Source organism: Hemicordylus capensis, chromosome 1, assembly GCF_027244095.1.
Source record: "Hemicordylus capensis ecotype Gifberg chromosome 1, rHemCap1.1.pri, whole genome shotgun sequence".
Classification (NCBI taxonomy): Eukaryota; Metazoa; Chordata; class Lepidosauria; order Squamata; family Cordylidae; genus Hemicordylus; species Hemicordylus capensis.
Genome location: NC_069657.1, coordinates 431,544,723 through 431,559,131, shown reverse-complemented (window position 1 = coordinate 431,559,131; position 14,409 = coordinate 431,544,723). Strand labels below are relative to the sequence as shown.

General features: G+C 46.9%; 1 protein-coding gene across 16 annotated transcripts in view; it reads right to left on the bottom strand.

Annotated features, from left to right (window-relative positions):
• LOC128352485 (cullin-9-like) overlaps nt 1-14,409 on the bottom strand; it is a 56,857-nt gene that overhangs the window by 35,726 nt on the left and 6,722 nt on the right. For 4 of the 16 annotated variants that reach the window (XM_053313136.1, XM_053313145.1, XM_053313128.1 and 1 more), the window contains 6 exons: nt 13,288-13,375; nt 11,662-12,267; nt 6,898-7,052; nt 4,684-5,187; nt 3,608-3,743; nt 1,266-1,450 (listed from right to left, as the gene is read on the bottom strand). In XM_053313136.1, the coding sequence (XP_053169111.1) occupies nt 1,266-1,450; nt 3,608-3,743; nt 4,684-5,187; nt 6,898-7,052; nt 11,662-12,267; nt 13,288-13,327 (1,626 nt within the window). In that variant the 5' untranslated portion in view covers nt 13,328-13,375. Of the gene's footprint in view, nt 1-1,265; nt 1,451-3,607; nt 3,744-4,683; nt 5,188-6,897; nt 7,053-11,661; nt 12,271-13,287; nt 13,376-14,409 lie in introns of those variants that run through there. The other 12 variants (XM_053313177.1, XM_053313168.1, XM_053313184.1 and 9 more) reach the window with 6 other exon arrangements.

The window sequence follows — 14,409 nt, the reverse complement described above, 5'->3', positions numbered from 1 at the left end:
CTGGCGGCCAGTCAGTGGCCTGGCTTGGCGGCGGCGGCGGGCGCTTGTGAGGAAAAACCTAAGGGGGGGGCGCGGTGGGGGGGCGCCATTTCAGTGCTTGCTCCGGGCGCCGTTTTCCCTAGTTACGCCTCTGGGGAGCACATTCCACAAGCTAGGGGCGACAACAGAGAAGGCCCGATCCCAGGTCACCACTGGATGAACTGGTGGCACCTGAAGACGGACCCCTCCTGATGATTTCAATGAGTGGTGGGGATCTTGTAGAGAAAGGTGCTCTCTCAGGTACCCTGGACCTAAGCCATTAAGGGCTTTAAAGAAAATAACCAGCACTTTGTACTTTGCCCTGAAACATATTGGCAGCCAGTGCGACTGTTTAAGAACAGGCATAATATGGTCCCTACAGGATACCCCAGAGACCAATCTGGCCACAGACCATTTTATTGATTGACTGATTGATTGATTATATTTAATTTATAGAGCACCTGACTCCAAAGGCTCTAGGTGGTTCACAAAATGCAAGAAAAACAAAATAAAACAAACTATTAAAAAACAGCAATTAAAAAATGTAAAACATTCAGAGATTACTAAAAGCCTGGATGAAAATATGGGTCTTAAGGGCTCTTTTGAAGGCTGACAAGTATGTTAAACCACGAATATCTACAGGGAGCGCATTCCATAGTCCAGGAGCAACTACGGAGAAGGCCTGCCCCAAAGTCACCGCCAGGTGAGCCAGCAGCATATGGAGACGGACCTCTCTTGATGACCTCAATGTGCACGGGGGATCATGCAGAAGAAGGTGCTCTCCTAGGTAACCTGGTCCCAAGCCGTTTAGGGTAATTAGGGTAATTACCTTTAAAGGTAATCACCACCACTTTGTATTTTGCCCGGAAACCTATTGGTAGCCAATGCAATTGTTGTAAGACAAGCACAATATTGACTCTCCGAGACACCCCAGAGACCAATCTAGCCACTGCATTTTGAACCCACTGAAGTTTCCGAACCACATACAAAGGCAGCCCCACATAGAGCACATTGCAGTAGTCAAGCCTAAAGGTTACCAGAGAGTGTACCACAGTTCTGAGAGCTGCAGACTGGAGTCTGGGGGAAATGCACCCCAGGCAGTGTGACTGGTGTGTGTGTGTGCGCGCGCATACGTGTGTGTCTGGTGGAAGCTTAGCAGTAGCAATCATAACAACAGAGCTGCATTTGCTAATTTCATTCCTGCCTTAAATCCCCCCTTCCACTGTTGCATTCTTCCAGTTCTTTACCTTTTGGTTCTCTTGAATGAATTGAGCAATTTCCTGTTGCTTGTGGGGTTCCAGCTTCTTAAGGAAGAAGAGCAGCTCCCACCATTCAGCTTGGCTCAGAATCCCAGAATTCTCGTTCACCTGATCCTGTAAGTATGGCAGGGAGTACAGCCCCCAAAGCGGCTTACGGTACAAAGTCTGCGTAACTGCAGGGAGACCCAAAATGGTAGAGAAGGATTTGATGGCTTCACAAAAGACAGATGCTTTAAATCAGAATTGGCCAACCTACTCCAGCTGTTGTTGGACTACAATTCCCATCAGCCGCAGCCACAATATATTGAGGCTGGAAATAATGGGAGTTGTAGTTCAAAAACAGCTGTAGAGCCTCAGGCTGGCCTTCCCTGTTCTAATCAATGTTCTAATCACTCCACCGGACTGGCTTTCAGTTATGATTATATAGCTGCTTTTCTAAGTGCTTCACATACAGTATTATCTCAATGATCCCTAAAACATCTGTTTAAAGTAGGCCAGCATTATTATCTCCATATTATAGACTGGAGGCACAGACCTGGCCAGAGCTGCACAACTTTGGCCTTCCAGCTGTTTCTGGGCTACAGCTCCCACAATTCCCAGCCACATTGGCCAGTCGTGAGGGATGATGGGAGTTGTAGGCCAACATCTACAGTTGGACCAAAGCTGTGCAGCCCTACCTAAGGCCATTTGGTCAGCTCAGGGGGTGAGATGAGCTTTTAACCCAGTTCTCTAAAACATTCAGCTCCAATGAAATAATCCTTTATATCAGACAGGTGCAAGGCTCCCAAGGGGGAGGAGGTGTGTTCCTGGCCTTTCTTGAACCCAGAATTACAGGATGGGAACAGATCGTGCGGGGCATCCTAGAGAGACCCCCAGGGCCGGGAGGCTTGTTTCAGACTCCCAGCGGGTGTCTCCTCATGTGTTGCTGAGCCACAATACACAATCAAATAGACGGGGTTAGCGGAGCGCCGGGTTTGCTGCCGGGAGCTGTACGGCTCCCGTGGCAGCAGACGATTGGGCAAAAGCGGGCTAGGTTCCCTTAGCCCGCTTTTGCCCGATCATGAGAATCTCCTCAAGGTCAGCCTCAGAGTAGGCCAGGGGAGGAGTTTACTTCATCACCTCAGCCCAGCCGCATCCAGCCGGTTCCCTCTCCAGGGGAACATCCAACTCCCAGGCTCAAGAGCAGCCCTCTCCATCGGCTGCCTTGGCTTTAAATGCCCCAGAACAGAGCTGAGAGGGCTCGAGGCCTACTCCAAGCTCTGCCCCCGCCCTGGTCTCCCTTCCTGCCTTTCAGGAGCTGTTCCCTGCAGCTCTCCCTGCCTCACCTGCCCACCGGGACCTGACCAACCCCGGAACCATTCCCCCCGCTCTGCTCCAGTGTTCTCTCTAACAGGGATTCCCAGATGTTGTTGACTACAACTCCCATAACCCCCAAGTAAAAGTCATTGCAGCTGGGGATTCTGGGAGTTGTAGACAAGAACATCTGGGAATCCCTATGAGAGGGAACACGGCTCCGCTCCCTTTGGGGGAAGACAGAAGCCCCAAAGGAGGGATGCCATGCTCTCTGCTGGACTCCACAGGGCCACACAGGCAACCAGGTAAGGCGGCATCCCAACAACAAGTAAAGGCTGCTTCCCACTTGACATCTTGTACTCTGGTCTAGGTCAGGGATTCTCAGTGTTGGGTCCCCAGATGCTATTGGGACTTCAACGCCCATAATCTCCAACCAAAGGCCAGTGGGGCTGGGGATTATGGGAGCTGGTCCAATAACATCTGGGGACCCAAAGTTGAGAATCCCTGGTCTAGGTGGCAGAATATAGAGTAAAAACTGTCAATGCAGTTACGAACAGTGCATGAACGCTTTACTTCCACAAAGAGATGTACCAACCCAGAGGAGATTAAGAAAGCCTTCCACTCTGTTATGCAATATAAATAAATTTTTATGGGTCTAATAACAGATTCTCTCTCTCCAGGTGACCTTTAAACGACACAGACACTACAGGATCTGAATGCCTTCTGAAGAGTTGTGGGACGGGGCTTATTGTAGGGCCAAGACAGATTATAAATCACACCAAAAGTCTCAGCTTCTTTCCACTCTTAGAAAGGGAGGAAAGGAATGAAAACACGTGCCCGAACGGGGGGAAAAATCATTTCAGCAGCCAATTCGACCTGCTCCAGTGGTCAGTTAAAGTCAGAGCAAGCTGAACCCAGCTTCTAGGCAAAGAGCAAGCAGCTAAAGCAATCTGTAGAGACGGAGAATGGAATAATGAACACACACCTGCCCTTGTAAGCTAGCAGAATAAGTATCTAGCACTGCAGCATAACCTTACCTGTATTCTGTCTTAGAGTCTCTGTTAGGCTGGATACCTTTTCCTGGGCCTTCTGTTCTGCCTGTCCTGATGAATCAGCAATCTCAATCATGTGCCAATGCACCCAGTATATACGGCCCAAAGATTCCCAACGGACCTGGAAAAACAGAGCCAAAACAGGTGGTGACTCAGATCAGGGGTTCCCAACAGGGGATACCAATATCCCTAGGGGTACTTGAAGGGCTCCAGGGGGTATTCAAAGTCCTCCTGCCTTCCCACACTGTAGCCGCCATATTTGTTCCCCATCTGAGAATCACCAACTTGAAGCCAATCTGTCCTCAGCGATATGTCTGCTGCAGAAGGAGAGGAGGTGGGTGAAAGCCCTCCTCCACCACTCCTGATTGGCCGGCTACCTGCTGAAGCTCAGTGTACCCCCTTCACTCCACCTGACCGACAGGCTTCAGAAAATTAGCATGGAGTACTCCCGTTGAAATTAATGGGACAAGTAAAATTGTCCCATTAATTTCAATAAGACTGCATAGGAGTAACTTGGTCTGGATGTAAGTCAGTGACCGGAGTAGTCTGTCTCAGTGTGTGTGTGTGTGTGTGTGTGTGTGTGTGTGTGCACACACACACGTGCACACACTCACACCCCTCTCTATGGAGTACCTGAGCTGAAGATATGTGACAGAAGGAATACTCATGTTAAAAAAAAAAAGTTGGAAGCCCCCGTCTCAGGCTAATTTTTCTGCAACCCTGATCTGGATGATCTGGCCTAAAACACTATAACTCCAGTTGTTGTTTGACTACAATTCCCAGCATCCCCAGCCACAACGGCCAAGAGCCAGAGATGATGGGTTGTAGTCAAACAACAACTCGAAAGCCTCAGATTGGTCAGTCAGCAGCCAGACCAAAACCCTCATCTTGACACAGGAGTGATTATTTTGTTCACCAACAGATGCATCCACAGGTGGACACAAGAGCTTCAGAAATGAAATGTGCTTCCCAAAAGCCCCGCCAGCCTCTACCACCGGGTACTGGATACTGTAACTGCCCAGTCCCACCCCCCGCCCCGCCTAATCCACCCTCAGCAGTACCTGGACAGGTGGAATGAAATTATTGGTTTGGAGAAACTCGCCCTCATCTCCTGCATGGACTTTCTCGTAGTCTTCCAACATGCGCACACGCATGCCACGCACCAGTTTCATTTGCATGTATTCCACGTAGCTCCTGCGACTGGGGAAGGCAGAGCGCATCTTGAAGTTACTGATCTCCCTCTGGGGCAAGTGTGTGGCTGGTTGGATGGTAGCAGTGCTGGGGACCTGGGGCTGGAAGATAGACTGAGCACCTCGAAGCCGCTTCTCCTTGAAGGACTGAAGCTCTCGGCTGCAATCCCAGCCCATGACCTGCACCAGCTCTAAAATCAGGTTGCCCATGGCCATGCTGAAGTCAAACTCACAATGAATCCTCTTTCCCCCGCCAGTGTTTGTCCTAGGATCCTCATGCTCCCCTCCCAACTCTGTGGTGCTGTTGAGCTTGTCCATGAGAGAGGTAGCACACAGGTAGCGCTTCACCAGAGAAAACAGCAGCTTCCCGGGAATCTGAAACAGGGAAGATCACACCAATGATCAGAAAATACTGCTTCCCGTCCCCCCCAAGTCAGGGCAGCTTTAGTTCGTTCCATACCAACTTCCAGCATGCTTCTCACACACTAAGTCCAGGCTGTCTCTCTGTCCAGTGCTATAATGGCCCACTCTATCTCCACATACGCTCCATTCATCATCCCTGCTGTGGCACAGGACAGGTAGGGGAGGGAGGGGGGGCCAAGCAGCAACACAGTATTATGCATCCGTAATGCTGCACGGTGGGGCTGCTGTGCCCTTTAAAGGCAGCGTCAGGGCTGCATATACAGGGTGGTTGCACATGGTCCCTATTCAGGACATTGGGAAATCTGCAGAAGTGTAGCTCCAAGTGCTCCTGCCAAATGAAGTGAGGTGGGTAGCTACTAGGGATAGCCTTTTCGGTGATGGCACTCCGTCTATGGAATAGCCTCTCCAATGAGGCCTGGCATTGTCACTTTGTTCTTTTAGACACCAGATGAAGACCTTTCTGTTCACTCAGGCTTTTAAAAATTGATTAACAATTTTTTAAATTGTTATTTTAAAAATAACAATTTCATCTTCTTTATTTATTATTTCTCTGTGTATACCACCCTGAGCCATTTTTGGAAGGGCAGTTTAGAAATCAAATGAATGAATGAATGAATACATGTTTTGTATTAGATTTTGTAATTTCTGTTTTCTATTGCAATTCATTTGTTTGCGTTATGTGTTGTACTTTGATGTTTTTGCTGTTGTGCTGTTGTGAGCTGCCCAGAGAACAATTTGTTATGGGGAGGCTAACAAATGAAGTTGTTGTTGTTGATGATGATGATGACGACGACGAAGACGACTGCACGATTGCCCCATATGCACAATTCTGACACTACCTTTGAAGGGTGCCACAGCCCCATAGCGCAGTGTTATGGGATGTAATGCTGTGCGAGATGTTGTCCAATATCATTAAAACGATCTAGAATGCTGAAAACGCTGTAACTGCCTTATACAGTCTTGATTTTGTTAGCTACCTCAAGCATGCGAATGGAAAGGCAAAATATACTTTTAATAAACAAAATCCTGGGGCTGTCTTAGCTGCCCCCCCACCACCACTCATTCATCCCTCCCAACTGTTGGAGATGGAGTTCCAGTGCATCGACCTTTTGCGCCAACTATTCTAATGACCACTAGGGGCACTGGGAGTAAAGGTAGCTAGTGAGGGTCTCCTTACTTGTCCCTGCTTGCCTCTATCACCCCTGCTTTGACTCCTCAGGTACTTTCTGTAATGAGTCAGTCCTCTTCCTTTCCTCCTAGAGAGAAGGTGGAAACATATCTCTCTCTCTCTCTCTCTCTCCCTACCTATTCATTATGTAGCCGAATAGATAGAATAGGTCTTTCCTATCTCAAATGTACTTCTCCAATAAATCAATTTCATTTAGACTCTGCAATGATCTTCATGCGTGTTCCTTAAATGGCTGCAACAACTAAACTCCTCACTTTGTAACTGGAGTAGTAGCTTCCTTGGCAATTTGCTAAATAATCACAAACCCCAACACAGACCGCTGCACAACTACCTTATCCGCCTCTCAAAAAGACCTCCAACTTGGAAACGGCCCTTCACAAAAGAGCTTCATGCCTCTCTGCCAGAGCTGTCTCTGGTTCAGTCAGTGCCTCAGGAAGGCTTTAGCCATACGCAATAAAACGTCGACTGACTACCTGAGGGAGGTGGAGCCCTTCAAAGGAGATGCAGTGTTCTTCGGAGGAAGTCGTTTCTGCAAAGAGCTCAAGAAGGGTGTAGCAACTATCGAAGTCCATATGCTGCTCAATGCCCTCCTGCTGGCTGAGGGACAACAGGACATAGGCTCTGCTTCCTGCAACCAGAGAGATTAACATAGAGCTTTCCCTACATTCATTCTACTGCATTTTCTCAAAATCAGGACTCATTAGGAACTTAGGAAGCTGCCTTATACCAAGTCAGACCACTGGTCCATCTAGCTCAGTATTGGCTACACAGACTATCAGCGGCTTCTCCAAGGTTACAGGCAGGAGTTTCTCTCAGTTCTGTCTTGGAGATGCCAGGGAGAGAATGCAGATGCTCTTCCCAGAGTGGCCCCATCCTCTGAGGGGAATATCTTACACTATCTTACAGTGCTCACATGTCTCCCATTCAAATGCATGCCAGGGCAGACCCTGCTTAGCAAATGTGGTAGCATGCTTGCTACCACAAGACCAAGCCACCTAATGGTGTAGCAGGGAAATGACTTGATTAGAAAGCCAGAGGTTGCCAGTTCGAATCCCCGCTGATATGTTTCCCAGTCTATGGGAAACACGTCTATTGGGCAGCAGCGATATAGGAAGCTGCTGAAAGGCATCATCTCATACTGTGTGGGAGATGGCGATGGTAAACCCCTCCTGTATTCTACCAAAGACAACCACAGGGCTATATGGTCGCCAGGAGTTGACACCGACTCAACGACACACTTTACCTTTACCACAAGAACAGCTCCGGTTCTTCAACAAGATGGGAGCCCCTTCTTTTATGCAACCCACACACACAATGGGAATGCATGACAGGTGTTACCAGCTACACTTATTCTACCCAGCTCCCAGGAGCCTCCCTGTCTGCAACTGCATCTCCAGGCTTGGAGACTGCACTTTGGATATGCTCAGGAGCTTCACAGCAATGTGAGCTCTCAGTTTATAGTACATATGGGGTAGAGGTCACCTAGTTGGCAAGGAGCTAGTCCCCCCTAGATCTGGCGCCAAACAAATCAAATTGGAATGGGGATCCAGATGCATGCCCCCTCTTCCCTATGCGGGAACTCTAGGTAAGCAGATCTCAGAAGTTAACTCGCTAAGGTTAGATTTCGACCAAGGCCACTCTGTACTTAGAGTGAACTGCCTTAACTCCCCACATCCTCTCCCAAGAGATAACCAAGCAGGAAGAAAAATCTATTTATTTAAAATATTTATTGTAAGTAAGTAAGTAAGTAAGTAAGTAAGCAAATAAATAAGGTAGTGAAGTAATGCTCCCCCCCCCATCACAAAGGAGATGAGTCGGTGATGTAGACCTAGAGGAATATTTTATTGAAATTATTGATAGGATTACTGGAAATCCCATCCAAGCACCGATACTCCCTTGAGTACCTGCATACTCGGATTTCCATCACAATCAGTCTTGCACACAGAAGGCAATTCCCACATTGTTACACCAGGAAAGAGCAATCAGACACAGTGCATTCCGTGCCCAGCCTGGCACTCCTAATAAGGAGGAAAGGGCAAGAGGAATTGTCCCCCAAGGACAATTAAACCGACAATTATATAATGGACCGACCATTGGTCCACCTAGCTCAGTATTGGTTACATAGACTGGCAGCGGCTTCTCCAAGGCTATCAGTATCCCCACTTATCAGTATCCCCACTTCCACGACCCAGTGTGCTCCTTTGGTCTTGCCACCTGGGACTCCAACAAGCAATCTCCAGAGCCCCTCGTATGCTATACTCGGGACTCCACTGAGTACTTCTATTGCTCTCTTGCACCCTGAAAAGAGCTTGAAATCACTGCCAGCTTGGGCAATCCACTGTCCACCCGCCATCATTAGTGGGGGTGCTCAGTTCTTCATGCCATTACCCAGATTAGTCCTTTTGTCGATCCATCCAGTTCGCCTCGCACCCACGGGAAGCTGGACCCACGGAAAAACCCTTCTCATGGGCACCTCTCCCGCTACTAATCAAAACTCTCCTGCTTCTCTGCCACGCTGAGGAGCTGAGGAATGGAATTCAGCCCAGAAGTCACGTTGTCCAGATCAGGTGAACACTTGCCCCGCTCTTGGGCGCCCCGCCCCCCACAATCTATCCCTTTCTTAAATCCAACCCCATCTCTCTCTCTCTCAAGCCTCTTTCTCTTGCCCGCCTGGGATCTCACACAATTAAACTTTAAGCTAAAATGCCTCATTGCAGTTGGTTTATTTAGAAACATATTTTTATTAGACTTTAAGCTAAAACACCTCATAGTAGTAGATTTATCCAGAAACGTATTTTATTTGCTTTAATCATACAATTTCTGCATCGCCCCTCCCTCAAACAAATTCTTCTTCTCATTTTGAAACAATATCCTTGTCTCTATCCAGTCATTTCTTGAGTCCAAACGTTTGCACAAATTAAAACTGGTGGAACCAACCCCCTGACAAGCTAATTCCCCCACAAAGCCCAAATACTGGGGTGATGACCAAACACCTCAGGGCAGTTCCATTAACACAGGTCAGGCCAGGCCATAAAGTGATACAACTCAGGATATCATTACACAGAATGGAACTCAAGGATGCATTTTACAGGAAAAGATCACCCCAAAAAGTCAAGAGGAAACAGAGAACAGTTAATATGGGAACCACGGCCTAGTGCTGCGGAGAGATTTAAAGAAGCAGGAGTGGGGAAGTGTTCCAATACACACAGGGACCCTGTTGAGTTAGGGCCTGAACCTCAGTCACTGACATCTCCTTGCTAATACACTACTTAGATCAGTGGCTTCCAGCCAGGGGAAGTCAAAGCACTCCCACTTCCCCAGCCAGTGATTAGGACGCAGCTCTGTTGTCTCCGGATCCGAGGACTTGGCTATTACAGTCTCTGATTTGTATCCAGCTCAAGTCTCTCATGAGTAGTGCTACTGAAATTAGTGGGACCAGTTTACTTGTCCTATTAACAGGAATCCACAAACCCAGGGTTAGCTCTCTGGCCAGTATTATTTGTGGCCACCACCAATCGCTTCTCTTCCCTAAGATCTTTTTCTGGAACACAGCCAGAGATTTTAGAAGAGAAACGGGGAGCCTTCTCTTATTTGCACTGAGGTAGTAAGCAACACTGGGGAGCCTCCTCCTACTCCTCTGAAAGGATTTCTGATGTTCTTTCCCTTCTCAAAAAACGTGGAAATTAGACCCCTGGTGAGGAGCTGGGTGTCCTGCTCACCAAAGGGCACTTGCCACTGGCAAGCAGACAAGTGGATTTGTAGATGCCTGCTTATTCATTCCTATGAGAGTACTCATCAGTAATTGGATGTAAACCAGTGACTGTAATAGTCTGTCTCATCACTGTAACATTTAAATTTAAAGTTGTGTGTGTGTATATACACACTAAAAACCTTTATGGGGTGCCTGAAACAAGAGATGGGGTACACTTGTAAAATGCAGAAACTCCCTTGTTTAGTTCAGGGGTGGGGACGCTTGGCCCTCCAGCTGTTTTTGAACTACAACTCCCACCATCCCCAGGCTGGGGATGATGGGAGTTGTAGTTCAACATCTGCAGGAGGGCCAAGCTTCCCCACCCCTGGTTTAGCGAATTCAATTCCAGCTATCAAGTTGCACCATCCAGGGCAACACACACTGCTGCTAAAAAAAATGATTCCTTGGGGAAATATTTCTGACCATATACCCATGTTGGACACGCTAGGTGCAAGAATGCTTGCACTTATTCTGGACAGGAAATGTCCTCACCAGTGTTCCCTATAACAGGGATTCCCACATGTTGTTGACTACAATTCCCAGAACCCTTGGCCAAAGGCCATTGCAGCTGTAGTCAAGAACATCTGGAAATCCCTGTGACAGGGAACACTGGTCCTCACATACATGACAGGATCGTGACAGTTTTGTGTACAAATACAATGGCAGAAGAAAAAGTGGAAAGAGCAGCAATCCTAGTCCTAAACCTCTCAGCCGTTCGGATGTGTCAGTGAAAAGGCTCCCAGGGAGAATGTGGAATGCCCACCTTCTTCTTCAAGCACTCTAGGACCCACCAAAAAATTTGCCCCGCTATGAATAGGATAATAATACTGTATGCTATATTGCAATAATATCAATGGAAACAGATGTTAGGAACTGACACATTTTTATATTAAAATTAATCATGGAGCACACATTCCAGGAGACTATTCAACAATCAATCAATCAATCAGATGGATGTCATACAGATAGCATTAAGATGACTGATTTTTCTGTATAAGAATATATCTTATTATAAAGATAGAAATAACTGATTACTTTGAGCAAAACAGCAGTCATTTTTTAAAAACTTAATCTTGTTTGGTGACAGGCCCTAGGGAATGTCAATTCAAATTAACTACCAGACCTTTCTTTTCTCTAGGATATTATTTATTTTGGAACCTTGAAGTATATTTATCAAACGTAGATGTACTTCTTGTAGTAGACAAACATTTCACTCACCTAGGCGGCTTCTATCATTTCTTTGAAAGGTTCAGCACATCTGCCTGTAAAATTTCCAATCTTGTGTACAAAATTAAGTCAGGAGAAGGGAAGGGCTGTGTTTGTTTGGCCAAGGGGACCAGATAAGGATTCAAACTTATTGTAATATCTATGCAACTTTCAAGGGAACACATTAAGGAACCTGGAGATGCTAAACAAGCCTTAGATAGGAACTACATAATATCTGTAGGCATCCCCCCTAAAAGGAACCCCCCCCAATAAGTCTCACCTGCATCATGGGAGGCCAGAGCCCTCAGCATCTTGCTAGCACTACGACGGATTTGCCTCTCCTCGTTGCATAGCATCTTCATCAGCAGATCCAGGGCACCCGTCTCCTTGAAGGCACCCATCAATGAGCCAATACCGGCATAGGCACTGAGCAGGTGGATGGTGTTCAAGATGGAGGATTGAGGGACTGTGGTGTTGGCCATCTGCCAAGCAGCTCGCTGCACCAGGTTCCTGACATCAACCTTCATCTCCAAAAGAGAGGATTCATCCAAGGTGACCTCAGGAAGGATTGTGCTGGACGCCTGTTCCTCCACCTGCTGCTCCTTGGGCGTCCTCTTGCCTAACAGTTTTGGGCAGTTGGCATAAATGTCTTCCGCAGACATCCACATTAGGATGTTCTCCATTTTGCTCTCCGTGGAAGAAGCACCAGTGCTGCTTCCTGTACCATCCTCCAAGCTGAAGACGTTCCAGCGAATCAGGTATTCAGTATGCCCACTGTGACCACAGCGCTGCCGGATTAACTCTTCAGGGTAGGCTTGAAGTTTGGGTCCAAGATGCACTAGCACATTCCCATTTTGCTCCTCAATCACCATGTCAGGGGGCACATCTGCTGGTACAGAAAGTAACAGGTCAGGTCCCTGATGCCACCAATGCCCAGAAAACTGTGGGAACCTGAGGGCAGATTTATTTATTTAAAATGTTTATACTCCACCCTACACTACTGCTCGGAGTGGCTGACAGCTACAAAATTCCTTCCGATGTCTAGTCTAAATCTGCTTCCTTGTAATTTCAACCCATTGGTTCTATCCTGCCCTGAGGAGTAAGACAAAACAAGTCTGTTCCTCCTTCTATGCAACAGGCCTTTGGATACTTGAAGATAGCTGCCATATCTCCCCTTGGTTTTCTCTTCTCCAGGCTAAACATACTTCTTCCTTCAACAGTTCCTCTTAGGACTTGGTTTCCAGACCCTTCAACATCATTGTTACCAGTTGTTCCAGTTTATGAATATCCTTCTAAAACTGCAGTGCCCAGAATTGGACACAATATTACAAGGAGGTCTGTCTAGTGCAGAACAGAATAACAGTGCAGAAACGGTAGCCTTATTTAGACTTTAATAACGGATTGCGCTGTAACCGATTGTTAAAAACGGATTTCACTAAAAAAACCCTGATGATTGTGCAGTCGACTGCATTATCCCAAGCATGCTCGAAGTCCCGCCTGACATGTCACTTACTGCCTCGCCTCTTGTGGAAACAGCCACAACCACATTCAGGGTGTTCTCCTCTTTAGAAGAATGTCCTAGTTATGGGCAATAACTAGGGCAATGCAGTAAGTGACACGTTGGGGTCAGACTTCTGGGTACACTCAGGACAGCATACACAAGGATGCGCCCCAGTTTTTAAACATCTGAATAGGGCGGTTATTACTTTGGGACGGTTATTACTTTCTGGACACTCTGCCTCTTTGAATGCACCCTAATAGTTCATTCGCTTTTTCAGAGGCTGCATCATAGTGCTAGCTCATGTTCAGTTTGTGTTCACTAAGACACCTTAGTCCTTTTTTCCCACATGTGCTGCTACACAGCCAGTTCCTTTCATCTTATATTTGTGCATTTGATTTTCCTTACCCAAATACAGGACCTTACATTTGTTTCTGCTGAATTTCATCTTGGTGGTTTTGGCCCAATGTTCGAGCCTGTCCAGATCGAGTCAGAGCTATGGGATGGAAGAGGTGTAGTAAGTGACCAATATGATGTAAGGTTAAAATGTAAGTGATAAGTACCTCACAGTGCTGTTGGGACGGTTCGCATTAACACGGCCCAAACACATGCAGAGGGGCAGGCGCATGCCTAGAAACCCTTCTGGAGCATGGGTTTAGGGCCCATCCAAATGATCAGCTGCCCACACACAATTGAAGGACACACTGACAGGAGGCATACTCTCAGCAAGTCCCCGCCCCCGCTTCATCTGTTTCAACCATGCTCATGTGTATCACCCCACTATGAAGATAAAGTGGGGAAAGAGAATAATGTATGCTAAGTAAAGACAGCATGAAAATAAATAATGCAGCCCTTTCTTCAGAATAGGGAAGATCAGTATCTGAGTTCTAGGGAAACCCGCCCCGCCACACACACACACACTCAAAATATACCATCTATGGGTGAAAATGGACAAGAGGCATGTATAATGACAAATAAGACATAATGCATGTCCACTGAAACCCCCCACAACCCATTTATTCCGTGCTGAATCCAAGATAAAACTAACGCAGTACTGGAATTTAAGTTTCAATAGGTGTTCTGTCTTAAATGATTCCTACTCTGTGGCAGCTGCTCTCAACCCTTAATATATGTTATCACTTTGGCACAAGAATATGCACTAGAGACAGATCCAAATAAGAGCTGACTTAAAGGTTTTCTAAGGGACAAAAGCCATTACTTCTTTATCCCAATAATCTATGGGACAAGTTGATTTTTTTTGTACCTAGTAGGGTTGCCATGCACCCCAGAATTCCAGGTTTCACCCAGATTTTAAGTATCTCACCCAGATTCGCCCGGATTTCAGCTTTCTTTTTTTCTTTTTCTTTTTTTTTTAAAGCTAAGCTCTAGCCCTTGTAGAAGCGGAGTTATGGAGCAAAACGTGAAGTCACTATTCTGCACAGAAAATATTTTCAAGCCAATTTACTTATTATGCAAAGCGGGGATCTGGATTTGGAAAGCCAGAATATGGCAACCCTAGTACCTAGCATA